This window comes from Rhinopithecus roxellana, chromosome 6, assembly GCF_007565055.1.
Source record: "Rhinopithecus roxellana isolate Shanxi Qingling chromosome 6, ASM756505v1, whole genome shotgun sequence".
Lineage (NCBI taxonomy): Eukaryota > Metazoa > Chordata > Mammalia > Primates > Cercopithecidae > Rhinopithecus > Rhinopithecus roxellana.
Window position 1 is genome coordinate 85,843,211 of NC_044554.1, and position 21,892 is coordinate 85,865,102.

At 42.3% G+C, this 21,892-nt stretch overlaps 1 protein-coding gene across 26 annotated transcripts in view; it reads left to right on the top strand.

Moving 5' to 3' along the window:
* Positions 1-21,892, top strand: part of IKZF1 (IKAROS family zinc finger 1) — a 101,472-nt gene that overhangs the window by 18,028 nt on the left and 61,552 nt on the right. For all 26 annotated transcript variants that reach the window (XM_030932814.1, XM_030932819.1, XM_030932826.1 and 23 more), the window contains exon 3: positions 7,240-7,359. In XM_030932814.1, the coding sequence (XP_030788674.1) occupies positions 7,240-7,359 (120 nt within the window). The remainder of the gene's footprint in view (positions 1-7,239; positions 7,360-21,892) is intronic.

Here is a 21,892-nt window from a genome sequence, read left to right on the forward strand (position 1 = left end):
CCTCCCCCAATCTTTCCAGTCTCTATTAGCCTCTGTCCTGCTTTTTACTTTGATGGTAGCAGCATTTGTTAGTTTCCACATGTGAGTGAGAATATGTGGCATTTTAACTTTTACAATGTGGTATACAGGCACTTCATGGTACAGTTGGTAAAAGTGAAAATGTGTCCAAAAGTTTGTGATTATCTATGTAAACAAAAATGGTATAAATCCAAATATCAATTTTACGTTGAAGAACTTACCTTAGAGGTACATTCTCACAAGTGCACAGAGCATTTAAGTATTTGTTCACTGCAGCATTGTTATCAGTATTTTAAAACTATGGTACAACCATGTACTTCCACATACAGCTCTTAAAAATAAGGAGGATATGAATGAACTAGTATGAAAAGAAGTTCAAATACATGTGAAAGTGAGAAAAGCATGGTTCTGGATGGTATGCAAAATATGATCCCGTTCTTTAAAAAGAAAATAAATTACATACACATACACATTTTCTATATGCTTGCCCATAACGTTTAGGAAAATTCTAGAGTGATATTTATTAACCTGGACTTCCTCTTGGAAGATTGATGGTAGAAGGAAGGGGATGAGTTAGGGAAGAGGAGGAGAAGAAGGAACACTTTGCTTTTCATCTTCTGCCTTTTAGCATTATTTGAATTTATTTTCCTTAAGCATATACTTTGTTTCTTAAACAAAAAAGCACAGCAGCAAAAAACTAGTTAAATGGGAAAAAAGCAGTTTAGCTCTTTATAGCCTCTCATTTGGCTTCGCCAGCCTCTCACTGCAGCCTAGGAGAGCTGGTCTGGGAAACGCTGGTAGATGAGGACTGTGATCCTCACTCATGGAAGAGGATCTCATTCACTGGGTTTGCTGACTATGACTAGAAGTGATTAGAGTGTCAAGAAACCCAAACATGTTAAAAATTTCCAGAGGCCAAAAAGATGCTTTCATTGTTCTGCTCTTCTTCTTTTCCTTGTCGCTTTCACTTTGGGTAGCTTCTAAATTGGTATTTTGCATGGTGCATTTAAAGAAAATGAGACCCCTTTGGCCAATGCAGGGGTCTACACTCTGATATTCTAGAGTCAAAGCTGAATGCTGACACCTAGGGATTCATCTCTAGAATATTTCTGTAAGGAATACTCAGTATTCTGATCTCATAACTTAGTAACAAAACTAACAAAAGCCTGATTCTCCTCTGGTAGTTTTCTTGTCTTTACCAGTTATACAAAATAAGTAATTTGTTCTGCAATCTAATTGTTCAAAGGATAGGGTAGCTGGGGGCGGGGACAAGAATAGAGACCTTATTACATAAGACTTCCTGAAAAAGGAAACTCTGTTTTTGTTTGAAATGATTTGGTCTGAAATTTAGTTTGTGTACACTTACCAAAGGGATTCCTATTTCTAAAACACTCATAGTACTTTTGATTTCTGTTAACCTTTGAGCACTCTACGTAGTGATGAGAGACCTTAAAGAGTCATGTCACTTTTAGTAAAGAATCAAAGAATATTTTTTCTACTTCTTGGAGTTTGATCTCTGCTTCTCCAGTTAAAACCAATATTTGTTTTTTCGTTTCTAAAGTTGGAAGAAATAACACTTAGTTATGGCATAAGGATGTACATTTAACCAAATAGGAGTTGACATTCTTGACAAGAAATCTTATCAAGATTATGTTATAGATTATAAGAAACCTTATCAAGAACATGTTCCTAAATCATCCTCTTTCCCATAAAATATTCATGTATCAGCAATTTCATCGGATTCAACCTAATGTATGTGAAATGCTTGATAAACAGATAAATACTTAATATCTGTCTTTTTTCAAAGCACTGGGTTCTTTGTTCCTTGAGATGTGTAAATGTGGGCTATGCCCTGGTTTACAGTGTCTCACAGATGTGTAGTAGTAGACACTCCATAAGCATTTACTGACTTGAAGTCACAGAGTATTGAGAAAGTGCTATTGATGGACTTGGAGGAGAGCATATCTAAAGCAAGCTACCCTTTCCTTTAAGGCACATCTCACTAATTCTTTGGGTAAAGCATATTTTTTCTTTCTTTTGTGTTGTTGGCAGTCTTTCCAAAATACGTGTTATACCTATGCATTATTTTTTGGTTTGGTTTCTAAAGAGTCAGCCGGTAGGAAAGTAAAGGATATGGGAGTTGAGAGACGTGCATCAGCATCCCATCTCTGCCTCCCACGATGGGACCTGAGACAGTTATTTTTGCCTCCTGGACCACAATAGCATCATCTGTAACAGGAGGGACTTGAGCCAGTTGATCTCTGATTCCTCTGGCACCTGTGACCCTAAATATATATTGGATATTGGCTTAATGCTATTTGTAGTGTGGTTTTTTGGGGATATGGGAACCAGAAGTACACGCTTAGATGTATATAATCTGCTTACGTAAAGAAGGTTTGTATATATTGCAGTGTAAATGGGAATATTTTATCAAGTTAAGCATAGTAAATCACATTGATTAAATGCTTTGGATTTACCAAACATTACCTGAAGTGTTTTCTCATTTCAACCTCACAAGGACCCACAGAAGAAAATACAGTTATCATTTCCAACCTGCAGGGAGCTGAGACTCATGGAATTTAAGTAACTGACCAGAAGTCCAGTAGGGAGTCGGAGATGGCTCTGGGGTGGGATCCCCACTTGGACCCTAGAGTGCAAACTTCTCCACTACTTGATAGAGTTGGGATTCTATATTTTGAGCTTGTATTTACCCAGAGAATTATGTCCTCTTGGGCAATTGTATATAATAAAACCCCATGCGTTTGGGAAAGGGGATCACAGAACTTTGTCGAGTGAATTATACTCTACTTGAGAAATTATTTGCTTACAGTTTATAAGCTAATTATACCATATCTCATCCAGTTTTCCCAGAACACTTCTCATAGGTAATGCTTTATTTGAAACATAGGCCATAGGTAAGTTAAGTGTAAATGTGTAATTTAACCAGAAGTTTATTTCATTTTTCTAAGTAAGTGAAATTGTATTGCATCTTCTAAATTATTCTATTTAAACACTTGATGTCTTGCTGTCTCCATCTCTGTGTGTTTGCATGCCATTGTACATGTTCTTAGGAAAAGTGTGGGAGCTTGATGCAATATATACCTTAAGTTTCTATGTACATATAGTTTACCAAATAATACCATAAGTTTACTTAGCATATTAGAATCCACGCACATTATTTTTATTTTATCTTCACCGCAACCCTGTGAGAAAAACCAAAATCATGTTTTTCAGCCTCCTTTTTCCACTTGAGGAAGGAGTCTTAGTAAGGGGACCAGTCTTGTGTTCCCATAGGTCTTACAACTAATTGGTCAAGCCACAAAGACAGAACTATGTCCTGGGTCAACTAACTCCTAGTCACTGTGTGTTAGTATTTGAGATGTGTTGACTTGTTTTAATCATTTTAGTGTTTTATAATATTTGCATACTTTTACATTTTAAATGGTTAACTGGACAAATTTGTTTAAAATCAATGCATAAAAATATCTTGATGGGGTTCATGAAGTGATAACTTTTCATCGTGGAGATCCTCAGCTGTCACAGACAATGAGGGGCCCTGGGCACAGAGGCTGACATGAGGGATGAAATTCTCAGCAGTCTGGACTCACACTTTGGGGCTTTTAGGCAAATCAGACAACCTCTTAAGAACTATCACTGAGTTCAGGCAAGGCAAGCTTGAATTAACATGGAGCCCTTGGTGGGCATGTGAATATATCTCACTTCACTACCATCCAGTTCTGACTCTTTACTCGATGCCCCTGTACATGCCAAGACTGATTTTTTATTCTACCTTCTCCCCATGTGGTTTCTTCTGCATAGAGAGTTCTTATTGATCAGTCTGACCCATGGTATTTTAGAATTGCGATCCCTACTGTTTCATTATTCCTTTTTCTCCCCCATGTTGAAAAAAATAAATGTCCTGAGATGCAAGATCAGGGACACTGGAGCACTGACATTTAGTTCAGTGCAGGAAGTAAAGGCAGATGTAATTCTTAAGAAGCACACCTGTTATTATGAACCATCCTCAACAAATTGTAGTGGATCTTGTTCTCTCATAGATACAGTAGTTAAATTTTTTAGTAAAAGTAACTAAGAGTTATTTGGATGTATTTTAGCACGCACTGAGCAGAAAGTATGACATTTTTTCATTGGGTAAGTCCTGATTCTTTATGATCCTTCTTGGGTTCCAGGGCGCTGTACATCTAAAGGCATCTCAGAGCATCCTGCAGTGCTCCAGCGTGATCACAGGGAAAAGCTATAGGCGGAAAAGAGTCAATAAAGTTTAGTTTCTCAACATCCCTCCCCCACCCCATAATAATGACAGCTGGTTAATCATGAGACACATGCACACCCCACACGCTCTGTACATGTTTACTCTTTGGGATAGCATGTCAGGCCAGGAGGCTCCATGGTCATATATATGAAGGTACTTCAGCAGGTCTTCAAGAAGGCAAGTGGCCTGAGTCCCTGCCTCCCCAAATTGCAAGGTCCCCACTTTATGTAGGAGACCTGTTGTGTATATTACAGTTCTGTATAAGATTATTTTGTTATTCTTACCCCGACCCCTCCGCTGCCAAAAACAAAAAAAATGATTCCTCTGACAACCTTCCTAAAGTCCTGGAAGTTTGAGCATCATTGCTCTAGGAAGTCATCTTATACAAAAATAAGAGTTGTCAGGTGGTTCATATACCTCCTGCATTCTTCTATTTGGAGTTTTTCCCCATTTATGAAAGAACTGAAAACAGTAAGATATTTAGCAATTGTTACTTTAAAATTTTTCTATTTATAGGCCGGGTGCAGTGGCTCATGCCTGTAATCCCAGCACTTTGGGAGGCAAAGGCAGGCGGATCATGAGGTCAAGAGATCGAGACCATCCTAACATGGTGAAACCCTGTCTCTACTAAAAAAAAAAAAAATACAAAAAATTAGCCAGGCATGGTGGTGGGTATCTGTGGTCCCAGCTACTTGGGAGTCTGAGGCAGGAGAATGGCTTGAACCCGGGAGGCGCAGCTTGCAGTGAGCCGAGATCACGCCACTGCACTCCACCCTGGGTGACAGAGTGAGAATCCATCTAAAAAAAAAAAAAATCTATTTATAGCAATGAAAATAGTACTGACTTAATGCATATTTCCAAGACTTTAGCATAATATGAGCACTTTCAATCAATGTCTCTCTGGCCTTTTGTTTTTCCTTGGGAAATTCTTATAATCTTGCTCCATCTTTAACTATTAATTTTGTATTGGCTATCCAAATATACCCAATAATTCTCTTTCTGAAAATGTGCCAATTGTGGTAATTACAGCTAAGCTGGAATATTACATTGTAATGTCTGTTTTCCAGAGAATGAAATAGTGTTCCCCAGAGCATAGGCTTGGTGCCTGTGCAGGTTCGATTGTAAATATTCCAGGAAGGGTTGTTTCATATACCGGGGATGATTTTACAGGTCTTGCCAGTCATCTGAAATGCTGGTGTTACTCTTGTGTAAGGTTTATTCAACAAACAAGGACATTTCACACAATACCTAGTCATGTTTTTCAGACCTTTTAATATTTGGTTCATCATTTGCACACACTCTCAAAAATCTAGGTTTGTCTGTGTGTTCACATCACCTTGCCTGTTGCCAGCTCAGTCAGCAGGCACACACTCCCAGGCTGTTGCTGTTTCGTTAGACTTCTTCAGGACCTTCATCTAAAATAGTCTTCCACACGTAGCTATACTGCATTAGTTCACATCATCTGTTTCTTGCATGTGGGTTGTGTCTCTACTCAAGTCTAAGTTAGATCTGGAAGGGCGGACACTATAGGAGTTGCAGCTTCAGTGGAGAAAAGAGCCTTTCCTTCTAGTTGTGGCTTCCCAAGGAAGGTTGGATTCCTCAGAGTAGGAGTGATTCCCCATTGCTAGAGCCTCTGGTCAAATTAAATTCTAATCGAGTCAAAATAAATACAGATATTCTGTAAAACCCGATTTCATTTTGTAAATCCTACTTTGTATAGTATAAGCAATTTTTGTATTTGTATGGATTATGTTTTATTTTCCTATTTCAAAGAAAAGAATTTGTGTTAGCAGACTCCCTTTGCTTGCAGAAAGGGGATCATTTTCCCAGTAGGCATGGGATTCCCTTCCATTCCTTGTCCATTCTTCTTCTCCCCACCAAGTTAAGTCAAACTAAGCAGCTGGTAAGATATTCCCTGGCTCTTGCAAAGAAAGTGAGCAGATGGCAGGATACCTGGTGTGGTATCCTCAAACACAAATTGACAGGAGGGTGTGGTGTGGCAAGCTTATTGTGGGGGTAAATTGGAACAAGCTTCCAGGGGGATAAGTTGACAAAAGATAGGAAGAACCTTAAAAATATAGATGCCTTTTACTCAGTGATAAAACATCTAGATATTTATACTGTGGTGATTATCAGGAATATGTGCAAAGATTGGCTATTAGGATGTTCGTTACAGTGTTGTTTAATAATAAAAAAGACAGAAAACAATATGAACTCGAAAATAGGAAAAGAACTTAAATAAATCCTAGTGTGCCCATTATAAATGAAATTATGAAATATGTCCCTGAGTATGGAAATACATACATGAGAATGTCTAAAAGCTAGTTCTTTTTGAAAAACAAAAGGATGTCACCTCATATTATTTATAGTATATAAGATGATTTTAAGAGTGGCAGTGTCAGGCCGGGTGCGGTGGCTCAAGCCTGTAATCCCAGCACTTTGGGAGGCCGAGACGGGTGGATCACGAGGTCAGGAGATCAAGACCATCCTGGCTAACACGGTGAAACCCTGTCTCTACTAAAAACTACAAAAAACTAGCCGGGCGAGGTGGCAGGCGCCTGTAGTCCCAGCTACTTGGGAGGCTGAGGCAGGAGAATGGCGTGAGCCCGGGAGGCGGAGCTTGCAGTGAGCTGAGATCCGGCCACTGCACTATAGCCTGGGTGACAGAGCGAGACTCCGTCTCAAAAAAAAAAAAAAAAGAGTGGCAGTGTCTGGGATTATAGGTGATTGTATTTCTTCCCTTTTGCACATCTGTGTTCTCCCATTTGTCTTGTGTGGGGAGAAGTGACTTCTCATATAAAAAGAAAAAGGTATATGCATCCCAGCAGAGAAGCACGGGCTCTACCCAATACCTGCCTCCTCATGCCACTCTCTCAAGCCAAGCCAGGGGGAAGCCCAGCCACCTTGACCATGACTGCCCAAGACTCACACTTCTTCTTTCTCTTCAGGGAAGGAAAGCCCCCCAGTAAGCGATACTCCAGATGAGGGCGATGAGCCCATGCCGATCCCCGAGGACCTCTCCACCACCTCGGGAGGACAGCAAAGCTCCAAGAGTGACAGAGTTGTGGGTAAGTGGGTCACCAGCGGCCTCTGTGCCTGTGAAACCTTTGTCTCTTTGTATTTTTCCAAGACAGTGATGAAGGGATACGAGTCATTTTATCCATTGTGTTCCCTCAACTGGCATATAAGAAGCATGGCACAGAGATTGGCTGGATGGGGGTCCTCTGGTGTGTGGGAGGATGGACACTCACAGGTCAGCATAGCCATGAGAGCCACACACCCCGCAAAATGTCCAAGTTGAGGAGCAATCCTGCCCAGGGAGGCGTCTCTGTCACTGTCCTCTGTCCTCACTGCACTTGCAGGAATATCAAATGTTATGGATTGTAGATCGTGAAAATGACGCACTTACATGTTTTGGCAACAGTGCTCTTCAGTGTTTGGGGTTAGAAGAAGCCACATCTGGCCATTTTATGTTATCCCTCTAATCTCTAGTTCTTAAAATTCAGATTTAACTAAAAATAGAAAGTTTCATAAATGGTAATTTTTAAATGTTATAAAAAAAAATCTAAGCACATATTTACATACCTTTTCCATAAAAAAGTGCATATGGAACCATCTGCAATCCACTGGTCAACTTACACATGTGACAGTTTGTGTTTGGAAAACTTCACCCACCCTCTTTATTTCAAGAAACCAATGACTGAGAGAAGTTCAGTAAATTAACCAAGGTCAAATGACACAGTCAGAATTGAACTGAATTTCTGACTCAAAGACTAGTTCTCGCTCCATTATACCATGTTCTCATGAGCTATTGAGTCAACGGTTCCCTGGAGTACCTGTTTTCTTCTTTAAAAAGAGAAAGAGCTATGATACTGAAAGCCACCTATTGGCATAAAAGAATATCATGAAGGACATACAGGTAAAATGAGGTAGACTGGATCAATGTGGGTCAGCTGCATAAGCCCCCATAGCCAAGGAGGGAACATGTATGTAAAATTCTCAGGCTTATGAGAATCGCCTCAACTGTCTGTCTATAAGACATCCTAATGCAATAATGGAAAATGTGATAACTGAGAATTGAATTTTATCTACATGTATAGAAAACATATTTTGTATGCTTTTTATGTGTCTTAGAAACCAAGTGGACTAGGTATAATGGTTCTTTTTTTTTTTTAACTCGGCAGCACAGTTAATGGCATAAACAGATAAAGATGGTGGCTAAAGCCATTTGGTGTAGATGAATCCAGAAAACAAGTATATTTATGAATTATTTTACGCTATTGGAAAACGGCTACTATATGTTTGAAAGTAGAGGGGAAGAGAAATGAACTTATGGATTATCTGCTCTGTTCTACCAAAGAAAGATACATATATCATTTCAGGCTTTTCCAAAGTTGGGACGCAAATGATCATGTTTCATTTTAATTTATGTATTTATTTCTGAGATTGTCTTCTATGTATTGCAAGTGATACTGGTTTTACCATACACTGTGCCACTACAAGGGTTCCTTTCAAAACACATTTATGTAAATTAAAAAACCAGTTTAAATAAAAACATTAAATCAGTAGTAACACATAGATATGATAAAAGTTTGCAAAAGTGGCGCAGCAATAGTCACTGGGTGGTGATGTTCCCTGATTTTTTTTAGTCCCTGAAGCACCCAGTGCCAAGGGTACTATTCTTCCTGATTAACACAGGAGCAAACAGATGCTCACACCCTGCCCAAGAACACAGAGAGGCTCAGGGACTAAACCAGAAGAAATGATCTATTAACCATGTAAATGAATGGAGAGCCTGGATGTCAGAGTGAGGAGGCTGGCTCGGGTCACTGTGGAGAGAGAGATGGGCTCTCCCTGGAATCCCTGCAGCTGCCCTTAAAGGCTGTGAGCCATCGTGGCTGGGGCACCTTTAGAGAACTGAAAGTCAGGCCGATTCCTGGAGAGTGAAGAATAGCACACATGCCTTCAAAACAGTGTCAGTATCCTGTCTCTTATGGATGTCATATTGTTGGTGGGTTTTCCTGGGTGGGAGACCACCCAGCATGTGGTTGGCATTACTGATGGGTTCCCAGAGCTGTGTCTCTTGGTTCAAAGTTCTGCCCTCGGTCCCAGCTGCCCCCAGCACAGGCGTCACCTTGGAGTCAGGGGTGGGTTTGTCCTTGCCCATGGGTTCTGGCCCTGCCCTTTGTCATGTTTGACATGATTTTCAGTCTACTTTTCCTTCAGGATGAAGTTTAGAAAATATGATTTCAGAATTGTGAAATTTAAAAACCCTAGAAAACGTCTTTGCTCAGCTTGTAAATAGCAGTTGATGCAGCCCTGTGGACAGGCAGGGACAGCGTGTGATGTGGGCACTGAGATGATTTGGGAGATGAATGCTTCTCAGTGGGGCTAGAGGCCACAGGAGTGATGGTTTACCGTAAAGAAAGCAAAAAAGATGCAAAAGCCCACATGACAAACCGGGCACCACACAAAGGAGAGGCTTGAGAAGAAGAAGTGAGGGAAGGAGAGGATCCCATAAGACTGAAGTGCCCAAGAAGACATGGAGGGAAGACAGGGCTCTTCACATAGCTGAGTTTAGAGACCACCCTCGATGGTTCTGGAAGGAAACCAGCCGGCTTTCATATGTGGTGACAGGCTGTTCATTAATTTGTAGTGTATAGCATTAAATAAATGAAGTATGTAGAGAACATTAGGAAACAATATAAAAAGGTGGGGGAATTCGTGGATAAAGGAAATAAACTGGGTGCCATATTTCATCACATTATTCCATGGGAATAAGTCATCAGTGCAAAGGACTGTAAAGAGCGCACAGCAGGAAATGAGAAGACAGCCCTCCCCGGGACAGAAGTAGTGGGGCCTGCAGGAGGAAATGGAGTTGCTGAAATGCAGGGTGAGCAGCAGGGGCGGAGAGTGCCCTGTGGGTAAGGCACACCTCAGAAGGGACAGGTCCAAGCCCCCTCCTCCCTGGCCTGGAGCTTCTGGCAAGGCTTTTTCTCTCTGAGCCTCAGTTTCCTCTTTTGAAGGTGGCAGTAGCAACTGAACCTGCATCACAGAATGGCCTTGAGGGTTAGATGGAACATATATAGACATACTTTTTTGAAGACAGAGTAGCAAAGACACAAAGTAAAAAGGACCGATAAAGGAAATTCAACTTGTGCAAAATAGAAATTTCAAAGATTTACAAGAAGGGTAAAAGAAGTTATCGTAGCTTCAGTTGCGAAAAGGGAGAGAACAGATGACCAGCACCAAGGATAGAAGAGGTATTTCTTACTTAAAAAAGAAAAGTGGTCCAAAGAATAAGCAAACTGAAAACAGCCAGAAGAGAAAAGAGGAATTTGTTAGAATAGGGCAAGACTAAAGGACAGAGTAAGGGTGCTGGCCGCCACCTGACTGAAGTCCAAGTCGAGCTGTCACTGTTGAAATTTCAAGAAGAAAAGGTGAGAGGCTAAAAGATGCAAAAAAAAAAAAAAAAAGTGGGAAATTATTTGCTAATAATAGATTACACAGGTGTCTGCTTTAGAAAGTGACAAGGAACACTTTTGGAAAGCTATGAGCTGCTATGACCACTGGCATCCTTCAGTGTTAGGCAAATCTATTCTCAACAACGATAACAAACCATATTAATAAACAAATTGCTGGGAATGGTAGAAATCAGTCGCCTATGATGAGGGTGCGAGGTTATACTGATTGGTGAGTCACTCCCAGTATAAATAAGTAATGGTTTCACACCTCATTGCTTCATTCAGTGTGGAAGGAACATTCTAGGTTTGTGTGTAAGTTTGGGGAGAAGGAGGCAGAGCCAGAGGGCAGAGCAGCCCTGCAGCCCTCAGTTGGCCTCCATTTTCTTCCAGGTCTGAAGAAAATGGAACAAAGGATTTGAAGTGCTGCTTGAAGAATTTAAGTTAGACTTAAAGGAGAGATGTGGTCTTTACTCTCCTTTTGGTAAGGAGAGGTTTAGTCATCAGAATGGTCTATGTAATGAGACTCTAGCTTCTGAAGTGGTCTTTTTAAAAACTAGAGAACTCTCACCTCTCTGAAGTGGTTGTGTATGAAACTGTTTAAAGCTGAGGATGCACTCAGTGACCTCTTCAGGCAACCCCAGATTTACTCAGTCAGCCATGGCACAAATGCTAGAGACGTAAAAAAAATGAATTAAGACTTCTTCTGAAAACTCTTGAGCGGGACTCTTAAAAGTTTTTCATTTAGGAATTATGTCAGGGTTGGGGTCTGGAGAGCAGATAAGTGTTTTGTGTGAGAAAAGTAAAAGTTTAGTTATTTTCTTCCCTTATTCAGTAATACTTGCATTTTTTCCTCCTTCTTTATACATACATATTTGCCAGTTACTGACTTCTCTCTTGTACACATTTCCGTGTCCTAAATTAACCAAGGGTCCTCAGCTGCTAGGATTCTATTGACAAGCACACAGGTCTGGAGGTGTGAGTAAGGGCATTCCTCCCCCATGAATTCAGGAAGCAGGGGAGGCGTTTGGGTGGGCGGAACAGAGGAGCAAAAGACCAGAGGACAGAGAAGAAAGATTCCAGGCTAGAAAACGGGATGGCCACCCCTGAGAAAGCAGACAGGCAAATTTAGGGCTTAGAGTAGAATTGAAGAAAAAACCCAGGGCAGAGGCACAGGAATGCTGTAGGACTGAATTGGGACCATGATTGATGTAAGCGACTGGAGATGGGTTAGTTGAATCCGTGGAAGGCTGAAGGATTGAGGCCCATATGGGCCTGGAACAAGGCTTACTAAATGACTTGCTACCTGGCTTGATAATTGGGACAACCTCAGGCAGTAGTTATTCAGGCGGGAGGACCCATGAGTTTGAATATAGGGAGATAAGGTATATTTCTATATGCCCTGGTACATTCCAGAATGTGCTTCTTTGGCTCTGTGCACTGGAGCAGCCAACTCCAGGAGTTGTGAGGAGATTGCCATGGTTTCATGAGTGGTTTATTTACGCTTGCATCTCACAGTGTGGTGTTCAGAGGCATAGGATCTAGGCTCCCTGGCAGCACGGAGAGATAGAAACTGAATCAGCACAACTTAGGTCCTTCACGTTGAATAGTTTGAACAGGATTTGATTTACCCTAGCATAATTGAAAAAAAAAAAATTGAAAAAAAAATCTAGGTATTTTCCCTCTGGACTTCAGAACAAATGATTAAGTGTGTAAAAGCATAAATATTCTTTTTTATTCATTCAATTGAAGTAAAAATTTCTTTACTCAGCCATAAGTTCTAGGACTGCAGTGGGAATTGTAAGAGGATTACCATGTTTTTAATCAGCTATTCTGGTGCCAAATCTCCCCTTCATTTTAGAGTTTCAGGCAGAAGACCAACACGGTACTGGGGAGGTAGACAAATGGTGGTAACAGTCCTGTACAGCCTGGGAGGGAAGGAGTGGTGCTGGGGACAGCTTTCACCATGGAAAGAAAGCAGCCGCTCTGGTCTAATTGGAGATTGGGCAGCAGGCTTTTGAGCACGGATGCGGAGCCTGCTTATCTAATCAGCAGCTAGAGGAAGTTGTTTTTATCTGCGAAATGCATCTCTTCTGAACCGATAAACCCCATTTTAGCTGGGGAGAAATATTATCTAGCAGCATCTGAGCATTAGCTGCAGCTGAGCTCAAGCATGTTCAAATGTGAGAGAAGTCTCAAGCCGAGAACTGTTTGCCGAACTTCAAGTGACTGGAGTATTGGTTTCAAGTTTTCTTTTTTTTCTTCTTTGAGGAATAACTGAAAGCATATTATTTGGATTCTTATTCACCTTGCTTTTTTAGTTCCTTGCCCCCTTCATAATTGAATTATTGTTCAGTGGTCCATGGAGCAAATTTTGAAAATTCTGTGTTATTCGTCTTGCAATTTCCTACCACTATCTTGGAATGCCTCATGAAGATAGCAGGTGTTGTCAGCACAAACAGGTCCAAACCCAGATGATCCCAGTTGGAAAGCCTCCCCTTTTCCAAATTTCCCAAACATGAGATGTAGCATTACAAAATGACCTACCCACCTCTAAGCTTTTCCATGTTTGATAAGAGAGGCCATGATGTAACAGGCTCATTGCTTCGCATTTCAAAGTCAGTTTTAATGTACAGTCTTCCAGATTGCCTTTTGGGTAGGATTTTTATGTCTGCTAATTTGTCAAGTAGTTCAAAATGTTTAGGGATCATGACAGAACTTCATGACAGTTTTGATTTTAGATAAAAGTAAGTGACTTTTGTGCTATATCAGATACCAGCTTGTACTAGGTTTTGGAATAGACCGGTGAGATCAGGCAGCAGAAGTTTAATAACTTTCCTTGGAAAACTGAAATTGATGTGTGTGTGTTTGTGTATAAGTGCATGTGGTATATGTGTTGTGTGTGTATGCAGGTGTCTGTATATATGTGGGGGGTATATGTGGTGTGTGATGTATATATATGTATGTTTGTGTGTGGCATGTGTATGTTTGCTCTGTGTACATGTAGTGTGTTTAGGTATGTAGTCGTGTGTGGTATGTGTGACACATGTTTGTGTGTGCATGTATGTGTGTGGTGTGTGTACATGTATGTGGAGTGTATATGTATATGCTGTGTATATGTATATGGGGTGTGTATGTGTGTGGTGTGTATATGAATGGGATGTGTAGTGTATGTGTGTGCTGTGTATATGTGTATGGGATGTGTAGTGTGTATATGTGTGTGAGATGCGTAGTATGTGTGTGTGGTCTGTATATGTGTATGGGATGTGTAGTGTGTATATGTGTGTGAGATGTGTAGTGTGTGTGTGGTCTGTATATGTGTATGGGATGTGTAGTGTGTCTATGTGTGTGAGATGTGTAGTATGTGTGTGTGGTCTGTATATGTGTATGGGATGTGTGGTGTGTAGTGTGTATATGTGTATGGGATGTGTGATGTGTAGTGTGTATATGTGTATGGGGTATGTGGTATGTATGTATCGTGTGTCCATGTGATGTGTATATGTGTGTGGGATGCATAGTGTGTGGTATGTATGTGTGTATGAGACATGTGTTGTGTATATGGGGGTGTATGTGTATGGGATGTATAATGTGTGGTGTGTGTGTGTATCGGATGTGCAGTGTATCGTGCATATATGTGTATGGGATATATGGTGTGTATGTGTGGTGTTTGTGCGTGTAATGTGTGTATGTGCGCAAGATGTGTGGGCTGTGGTGTATATGTGTGTACTGGATGTGTGGTGTGTATGTGTGGGGTGTGTGGTGTGCATGTGTGCATGGGATGTGTGGTGTGTATGGGATATATGGTAGGTGGTGTGTATATGTTTATGGGATGTGTGGCACGTATGTGTGGTGTGTACGTGTATAGGATATACAGTGTGTATGGGATGTGTGGTGTGTATGTGTGTGAGATGCGTGGTGTGTATGTGTGTATGGGATATGTGGTGTGTGGTATGTATGTGTGTTGTATGTGTATGGGATGTGTGGTGTATGTGTGTATGGGATGTGTGGTGTGTGGTGTGTATGTGTGTATGGGATGTGTGGTGTGTAGTGTGTATGTGTGTATGGCATGTGTGATGTGTGGTGTGTATGTGTGTATGGGATGTGTGGTGTGTATGTGTGTATGGGATGTGTGGTGTGTGGTGTGTTTGTGTGTATGGGATGTGTGGTGTGTATGTGTGTATGGGATGTGTGGTGTGTGGTGTGTATGTGTGTGTGGGATGTGTGGTGTGTGGTGCGTATATGTGTATGGGATGTGTGGTGTGTGGTGTGTATGTGTTTATGGAATGTGTGGTGTGTATGTGTGTATGGGATGTGTGGTGTGTGGTGTGTATGTGTTTATGGAATGTGTGGTGTGTATGTGTGTATGGGATGTGTGGTGTGTCTGTGGTGTATGCGTGCACATGCATGTGGCAGCTGAGCCACTGGGGTGTTTGCTGTGCCTGGGAGCAGGCCATGTGGATAAGTAGGCCTGACTCTGTTGATTCCTAGCTGTTAGGCCCTGGCAGGTGGCTCTGCTGTTACTGCATTGTGAGGTGAGGGCGCCCCCCGACCCGATCCTGGCTGTCATGTCTGCAAAGCCTGACCCAGGGGGACACAGCATAGACGGCTGTCCAGGGCAGCTGCACTGACATCATCATCGTCTGCATTTTGGCATGCTCTGTGTCAGACATTCCTGTTAGGCAGGTGGCTTTAGGGAGAAGCACTGACACACTGACCCCGACCAAAAGCTTATAATTCCTCAGTGATAAAACACAGGGTGCAGCCTGTGGCCAGTCTGGTGAAACTGGATCCTGGAGAAGACTCAGTTGGCAAATGCCATGTGTTTCCCACAGCTGGAAGCACTGGGGGAGGAGGAGCCCTGTCTGGCGCCTGCGTGGGCGATAGGGGGTGCAGCGGGAGGGGACGAGTCATTTTGCCACAGGCACGCATGTGCTGGTGAAGGGGTGTGCGTGGGGACCACGGGTCATGCCTTGGCTGTCCCCTTCTTTAGGAAGGGGTGGAGGTGGCAGGAGTGGGGCGGGTGCAGGCTCAGAGGCACAGGAGGCCCACATTCACTCTGAGGCTGAGGAATAAATGGTGCAGTGCTGGGAAGGGAACCGTCAAACGCGCTGACCTGGGAATAGCCCTTCAGGTGACCTGTCAGATAGCTCACCCTTGGGACAGGCAGCAGCCAGAAGCCAGGAGGCCTTTGGTGCAGGAGGGGAAGAAGGGCAGGGAGGGGTGTCTCAGCAGCCCCATGGTGTTCGCCTCTTTGAGGCGGCTCCATCCGTTGGTGCTGTGTCCACCTCGGTGACTGGGGCCACGGTGATTCTGCTGAACGCAATGGGAACTGTACCCAGAGTAGGGGTTAGCGTGAGACCTAGGGATGGTGTCTAGCCACGAAACTGTCCGGAAGATAGGGATGTAAGCCATAGGGCAAGTTCCATCTGTGGGACACGATCAGCTCAGGAGGGACAGCCAATGAAACGGCAGGACCACAGGGGCCCTGGGGAGTAAATACCTTTAATTGTCTAAGAGAGGAGCAGAGAAGGAGACAGAGAGTGAGTTGTGTGATCCGAGTAAAATTTGTAGAAAGAAACATGGCAGGGAAGCCCAGGACAGCGATTTTAGCAAAGGCGAGAGGAGTTGCTGGGCGCAGGATAGTGCCCGAGAAAGAGGTGTCTGGGGGTTGGCGGTGGGTTTCCCACAAACAGCTGAGTAGGGTTGGGGCAGAAACCAACCATGTAAGAGGGACCCGGAGCGGCACAGGAGAGGAGGCGGCAGCTGTGGGCTGGCAGGCAGTTAGGAACCAAGGGAAGAAGACAAGGAGATGGTTGGGGTTGGGGGTCGCAGGACTAGGGGATGGTATTTACAGGATAGTCTTTTTAGGAGAATGTTTCAATGTGATTGAAGGCCAGTAAGTGGGAGCTAGCAGAGAAGAAAGGATTAAAATCTAACCAGCAGCCCCAGGGTAGGCTGGCATGGGTCACCAGCTGGGCCTGGGCCTGGACTATCCCCTAGGTTTTCTCTTGGCGCTCTCCTCCCTTCCCTCAGGGCTCTGTGCAGAGGTCCCCACACAGAGAGGTCTTCCTGGACACATGCCCTAAGATAGCGTTCTCAGCACTGTTGCTCCTTGCCCTGCCTTATAACAGCAGCGTCACCACTCATAGATGAAGGACTCAGCTCTGATTTGCTCTCTACGCGATCCCTAGTACCTGGGCATCCCTCAGCCTATAGTAGGTTGGTGTCCGATACATGGGTATTGAATGAATGAATGGAATGTGTCACTGCTTTCTCAAAGATGAGGGCAAATGGAGCATGTAGGACAGTAGAGAGAACTTTCAAAGTGAGAGGAGGGAGTTTGAGGCTGCATCTGATGTTCATCATCTTATTTTAGGTCACTGTTTCTCAGTGGCACAATGATATTTGGGGTAGGGGGCACTTCTTTGGGTGAGACTGTCCCTCCCATTGCAAGATATTTAACCACCCACATCACAAGTGGTACCATGGTGATTGTGACACCCAAAATGTCTCCACATTTCTCAGGTGAGGACCCTGCTGGAAAAGCCACCGGTTAGCCCGGACACATTCATTCTCACTTCCTTCAGTACTTCCCACTGATAAGAGCTTTGAAAATTCAGAGGGACAATCTGGCAGATTTGTTAAGGTTTTTTAATATAGACAGTAATGTTCCAGAATCTGACATGTGAATTAAAAAAAAAAAAATCTATAGAGAAATTGGACCAGAAAAAGTTGAAAAATGCCAAACCTTGTATTTTCAACCCTGCTTGCAGTGGTGACTATGTGTCTTCAAAGGTGCAGAGTAACTATGGAAAGTTGCTTATTTTTATGAACAAAAACCAAGGTTAATCTTCATTTTATTTTGATCCCTTAAATTCAAGATCACATTGAACCTAATTGTTTCAATAAATAGAACCAACTTCTAGAAAATAAAGAGATTCTTAGATTAAAACTGCTGTCAGAGGAGATAGATAACATTTTCTGTTGCCGGGTTTTCGGTCCCAGTTTTATTTTCTGCTTTGTTCCATCTGTGTTGAAAGAATAGTTAGCTCTGTGTATAAAACAACCAACTGACATTTCGTTAACTTTCCTTCTACATGGGGTTTCAGAAAGAAATGGGAAAAAAAAGGGGGCGGGGGGTTGAGCTGTGGTTGCCAGTTGCCACCTGTCCCCCTATCTGGTTAGAGCATTTTCTGATTTGGGAAGTGTAAATATAACCCAGAAAAAACAGCTTCCCCTCCTTTTATGCAAAAGTAGAAAGGCTTAAACAGAGTACCGCCTTGACATTGCCCCGAAAAGTTTCCACAGAACCCGTTAAACTAAATGAAAGCCCTTGCTCCGGGGGAGTGTGCCACGCCAGGAAGCTGCCCTACCAAGCCCTCTCTTGCTGGCAAGGCAGGGCTGGGCCTGGGCTACTGTCTCCCACCAGATAAGCCCAGCTTTCTTCAAGGTCCTAACAGGAACCTACATTTCACAAATTACCGCAGACATGCTCACAATTTTAAACTCTTTGCCTGTTAGGATCAGTGAGATAACAGAAACTTATAGGGAACTCAGAAAGCGTGCTCCGGTGAGCAGTGAGCTGTCGAGAATCAGCCAACTGCTCATATGCAGAAAATCTGTCATGCTGTTGGTAAACTTTTGGTAGCTTGAAGTCTACCATGGTTGGGAGTATTTACACCACAGAAATCGGTGAATGCTGCAACTCAAGGCTTTTTCTTTTTGAGAGCCGGTTTATCTGTGCACAACTGGCTTAAATACACTTTTATTGTCCTGACAGCTGAAATTTGACAGTGAAATTTGAAAGGAGGAATTCTTTGGGGTAGGGGTGTGTGTGTGTGTGTGTGTGTGTGTGTGTGTGTGTGTGTGTTGTGGAGGAGGAGCTAGGAAAGGGTGAATCTATTGGGGAGGACTATGGGGTACATATAATTTATCCAACAAAAGAGTTGGTTCCAAATGACTCTTTGCTGTTGACGTCACAAACTGGAAATGTTGGAGCAACTAGACTCTCCATATTCTAAACAAAACACATCTTTAGCATTTACTTTGGTTGCTGGGGGAGTATGATTAGAAAAGGATTCGGCCGGGCGTGGTGGTTTACACCGTAATCCCAGCACTTTGGGAGGCTGAGGCAGACAGATCATGAGGTCAGGAGTTTCAGACCAGCCTGGCCAATGTGGTGAAACCCCATCTCTACTAAAATACAAAAAAAAAAAAAAAAAAAAAAAAAAACAAGAAAAAAAACAGCCGGGTGTGGTGGTGTGTGCTTGTAGTCCCAGCTACTCGGGAGGCTGAGGCAAAACAATTGCTTGAATTTGGGAGGCAGGGGTTGCAGTGAGCCAAGATTGTGCCACTGCACTCCAGCCTGGGTGACAGAGCGAGACTCTGTCTCAAAAAAAAAAAAAAAAAAAGAAAGAAAGAAAAGGTTTCTGTGTCTTATTTATGGGATACTATTCTTGCTATTGCTGTTATTTGGGGCTGAATGATTTTTATTTGGGGCTGAATGATTTTTAAATGTAAAGCAAGATGTCTAAATTACAGTAATATGTTACTAAATTACCATGATTTTTCCAGAAAGATATTACCCCATGCAATATTCTTTAATTCCTGTGATTAACTTGGTCTTCTGCAGAGAAATTTCTGTTGACTTCCTTAGATTAAGTGCAGCCCCGAGATGGGTTTGCAGGTCCAGGAAGTGGCCTGTGCAGTTCTCCCTATGCCTGCAGGGGTGGCTTCTTGAGGATACTTTCTCAGTAAGGGCTTAGCAATATGCGCATGTCTAAGGAGTCTATCAGAAAACTACCTCTACTGTGGAAGGGCTGGAGATTGTATTTTTGTGCTTTGAAGCACCTGACACTTGCTGTAACTCCATTAACTGAAGAGCCGTTTGGTGCCCTAGTTTCAGGAGTGAGTTCAGCTGCGGGGATCTCAGAGAGACAGGTCTAGGGTGTGTCTTCGCAAGGCCTGCTGCCAGGAGAGTACTTCCCCCACAGGGGATGTGGCTGCAGGCTGTCGATTTCCACTGAAATCACCAGGCGATGATTCCGGTGAAGCCCTGAGCATCCGGTGTCACTCCTCACTAGGTTGGGTGTGATCGATGGAAGGCCTCCAGCATGGCCCCTTGCTGCATGGCAGAGCCCAGTGGCAGATGTGGCTGTTCTCTTTTTCAGAGTGAAGGACTGTTACCCTAGAAGTGAAATCCTGCTGAAATGAGAAAAGGGCTATTATTATATTTCTACAGGCAGCTATATGATCATTTTTATTATGATTCTTGGAACCTGGCAGAATTTTGACTGCTTTTGCAATATCTCTGTGCTCTCCAGTTGAACTTGGTGACAATAAAATTAAGAATCTGCCAGTGCCCCCCAAGCATTTCTACTCTGTCCATAATGTTTAATGACAATTAACTATTACCAGGTGTAGCTATCCTTACTTAATCTTAGTGTTGCAGTGTAAGTAATCCTTAGTGAAATTATTGTTCTGTAGAGAATGCTGTGATCTGAGTGAAGTGACTTTCATCCTGAGATGATAATGGAGTTGTTTTTGTCATTGTAAAGGCTATATTTACTTGCAGTTTTAAAGCATTATTGCTACTCATATATGGTCTCAACACTGATTTTTATATTTGACTTTGTAGCTGTAAGTGTAAAAATTTCTGTTAAAGGTTTATATGTGTTAGTTAATTTTTCCCATTTCAATAACCATGCTTGATTATTGATGGAGGCTCCTAAAAATATAATCTTAAAGTCTGCTTGCCCTGTGCCTGCACATGTATTTTAAATGTTGGGTATGGAGTCTTTTTGTTTGTTTGTTTGTTTGTTTGTTTGTTTTTGAGGTGGAGTTTCACTCTGCAGCCCAGGCTGGAGTGCAGTGGTGCCATCTTGGCTCACTGCAGCCTCCACCTCCTGGGTTTAAGTGATTCTCCTGTCCCAGCCTCCCAAGCAGCTGGGATTACAGGCGCCTGCCAACATGCCCAGCTGATTTTTTGCATTTTTAATAGAGATGGGGTTTCACCATGTTGACCAGGCTGGTCTCGAACTCCTGACTTCAGGTGATCCACCTGCCTCAGCCTCCCAAAGTGCTGGAATTACAGGCGTGAGCCACCGTGCCCGGCCAGTATGGAGTCTTTCTAATCAGGACATAGACGACAGTCCCAGCCCAGCTTTATGCCTTATGAGATGCAACAACCTTAAACAGTCATTGTTTGAAGGGCAGAGGTTTTACAGATGGATGATAACTAGCATCTGTGGAACATTATTTGTGAAATATAGGAATCAGAAATTCCAGCATAGCACTGTCCAAGGGGAACATAATTTGACCTGCATATTTACTTATCCATTTTTAGTAGCCACATTAAAAAAGAAAAATGACACAGGTGAAATTAATTTGAATATTTTCTTAATTCAGTATACTTAAATACTATTTAAGTATGTACTCAATATAAGCAATTGTTAATGAAATATTTTACTCTTTTTGAACTATGTCTTTGAAACCCCGCGTGTGTTTTTTTTTTTATCCTCACCACACATTTCAATTTGGGTTGGTCACATTTCAAGTGCTCAGGAGTCACATGGGGCTAGGGGTTACCTATTGGACAGGCAGGCAGAACTTGAAAGCTCCAGAGAACTGTGTGTCATTATACTGTGGAAAAAATAAAAATACAAATAAAAACCTTTTTAGATTAACCCTTGTTGAATGTTAGCCAAAGACTAGTCATTTATCAACTCTCTAAAAGGAATTTTTAAATCAATTTGCTTTTCAAAACATTTTCTCAGTGTTCAATCACAAATGTATGTGAATATCTGCTTTTTAAGTCTTTCATTTTTTGCCCACATTTTACTTAAAATCTAGGTTCAGTTCAATTTTAACATCAATGGAGTTTATTTTATGTAGCTGTGTTTTAAGTATAGGTCTTGTACTTGTAGACATTTTGGTTAAGTACAAAGTAACGAGAATACAGCAACATGTAAACATGTCAAACAAATCAGTTTTTCAAAGCTAAGTAGCTGAATTAAATGTTTTTTGTCTTCATGCCTTCATTGTATTCCCATATACTCTATGGTAACTTTTTTAAGTTGGAAAGTCCTCTTTAAATTTTTGAAATGAGGTAGCAGCTTTATAGACATGAGGCAGGTTCCCC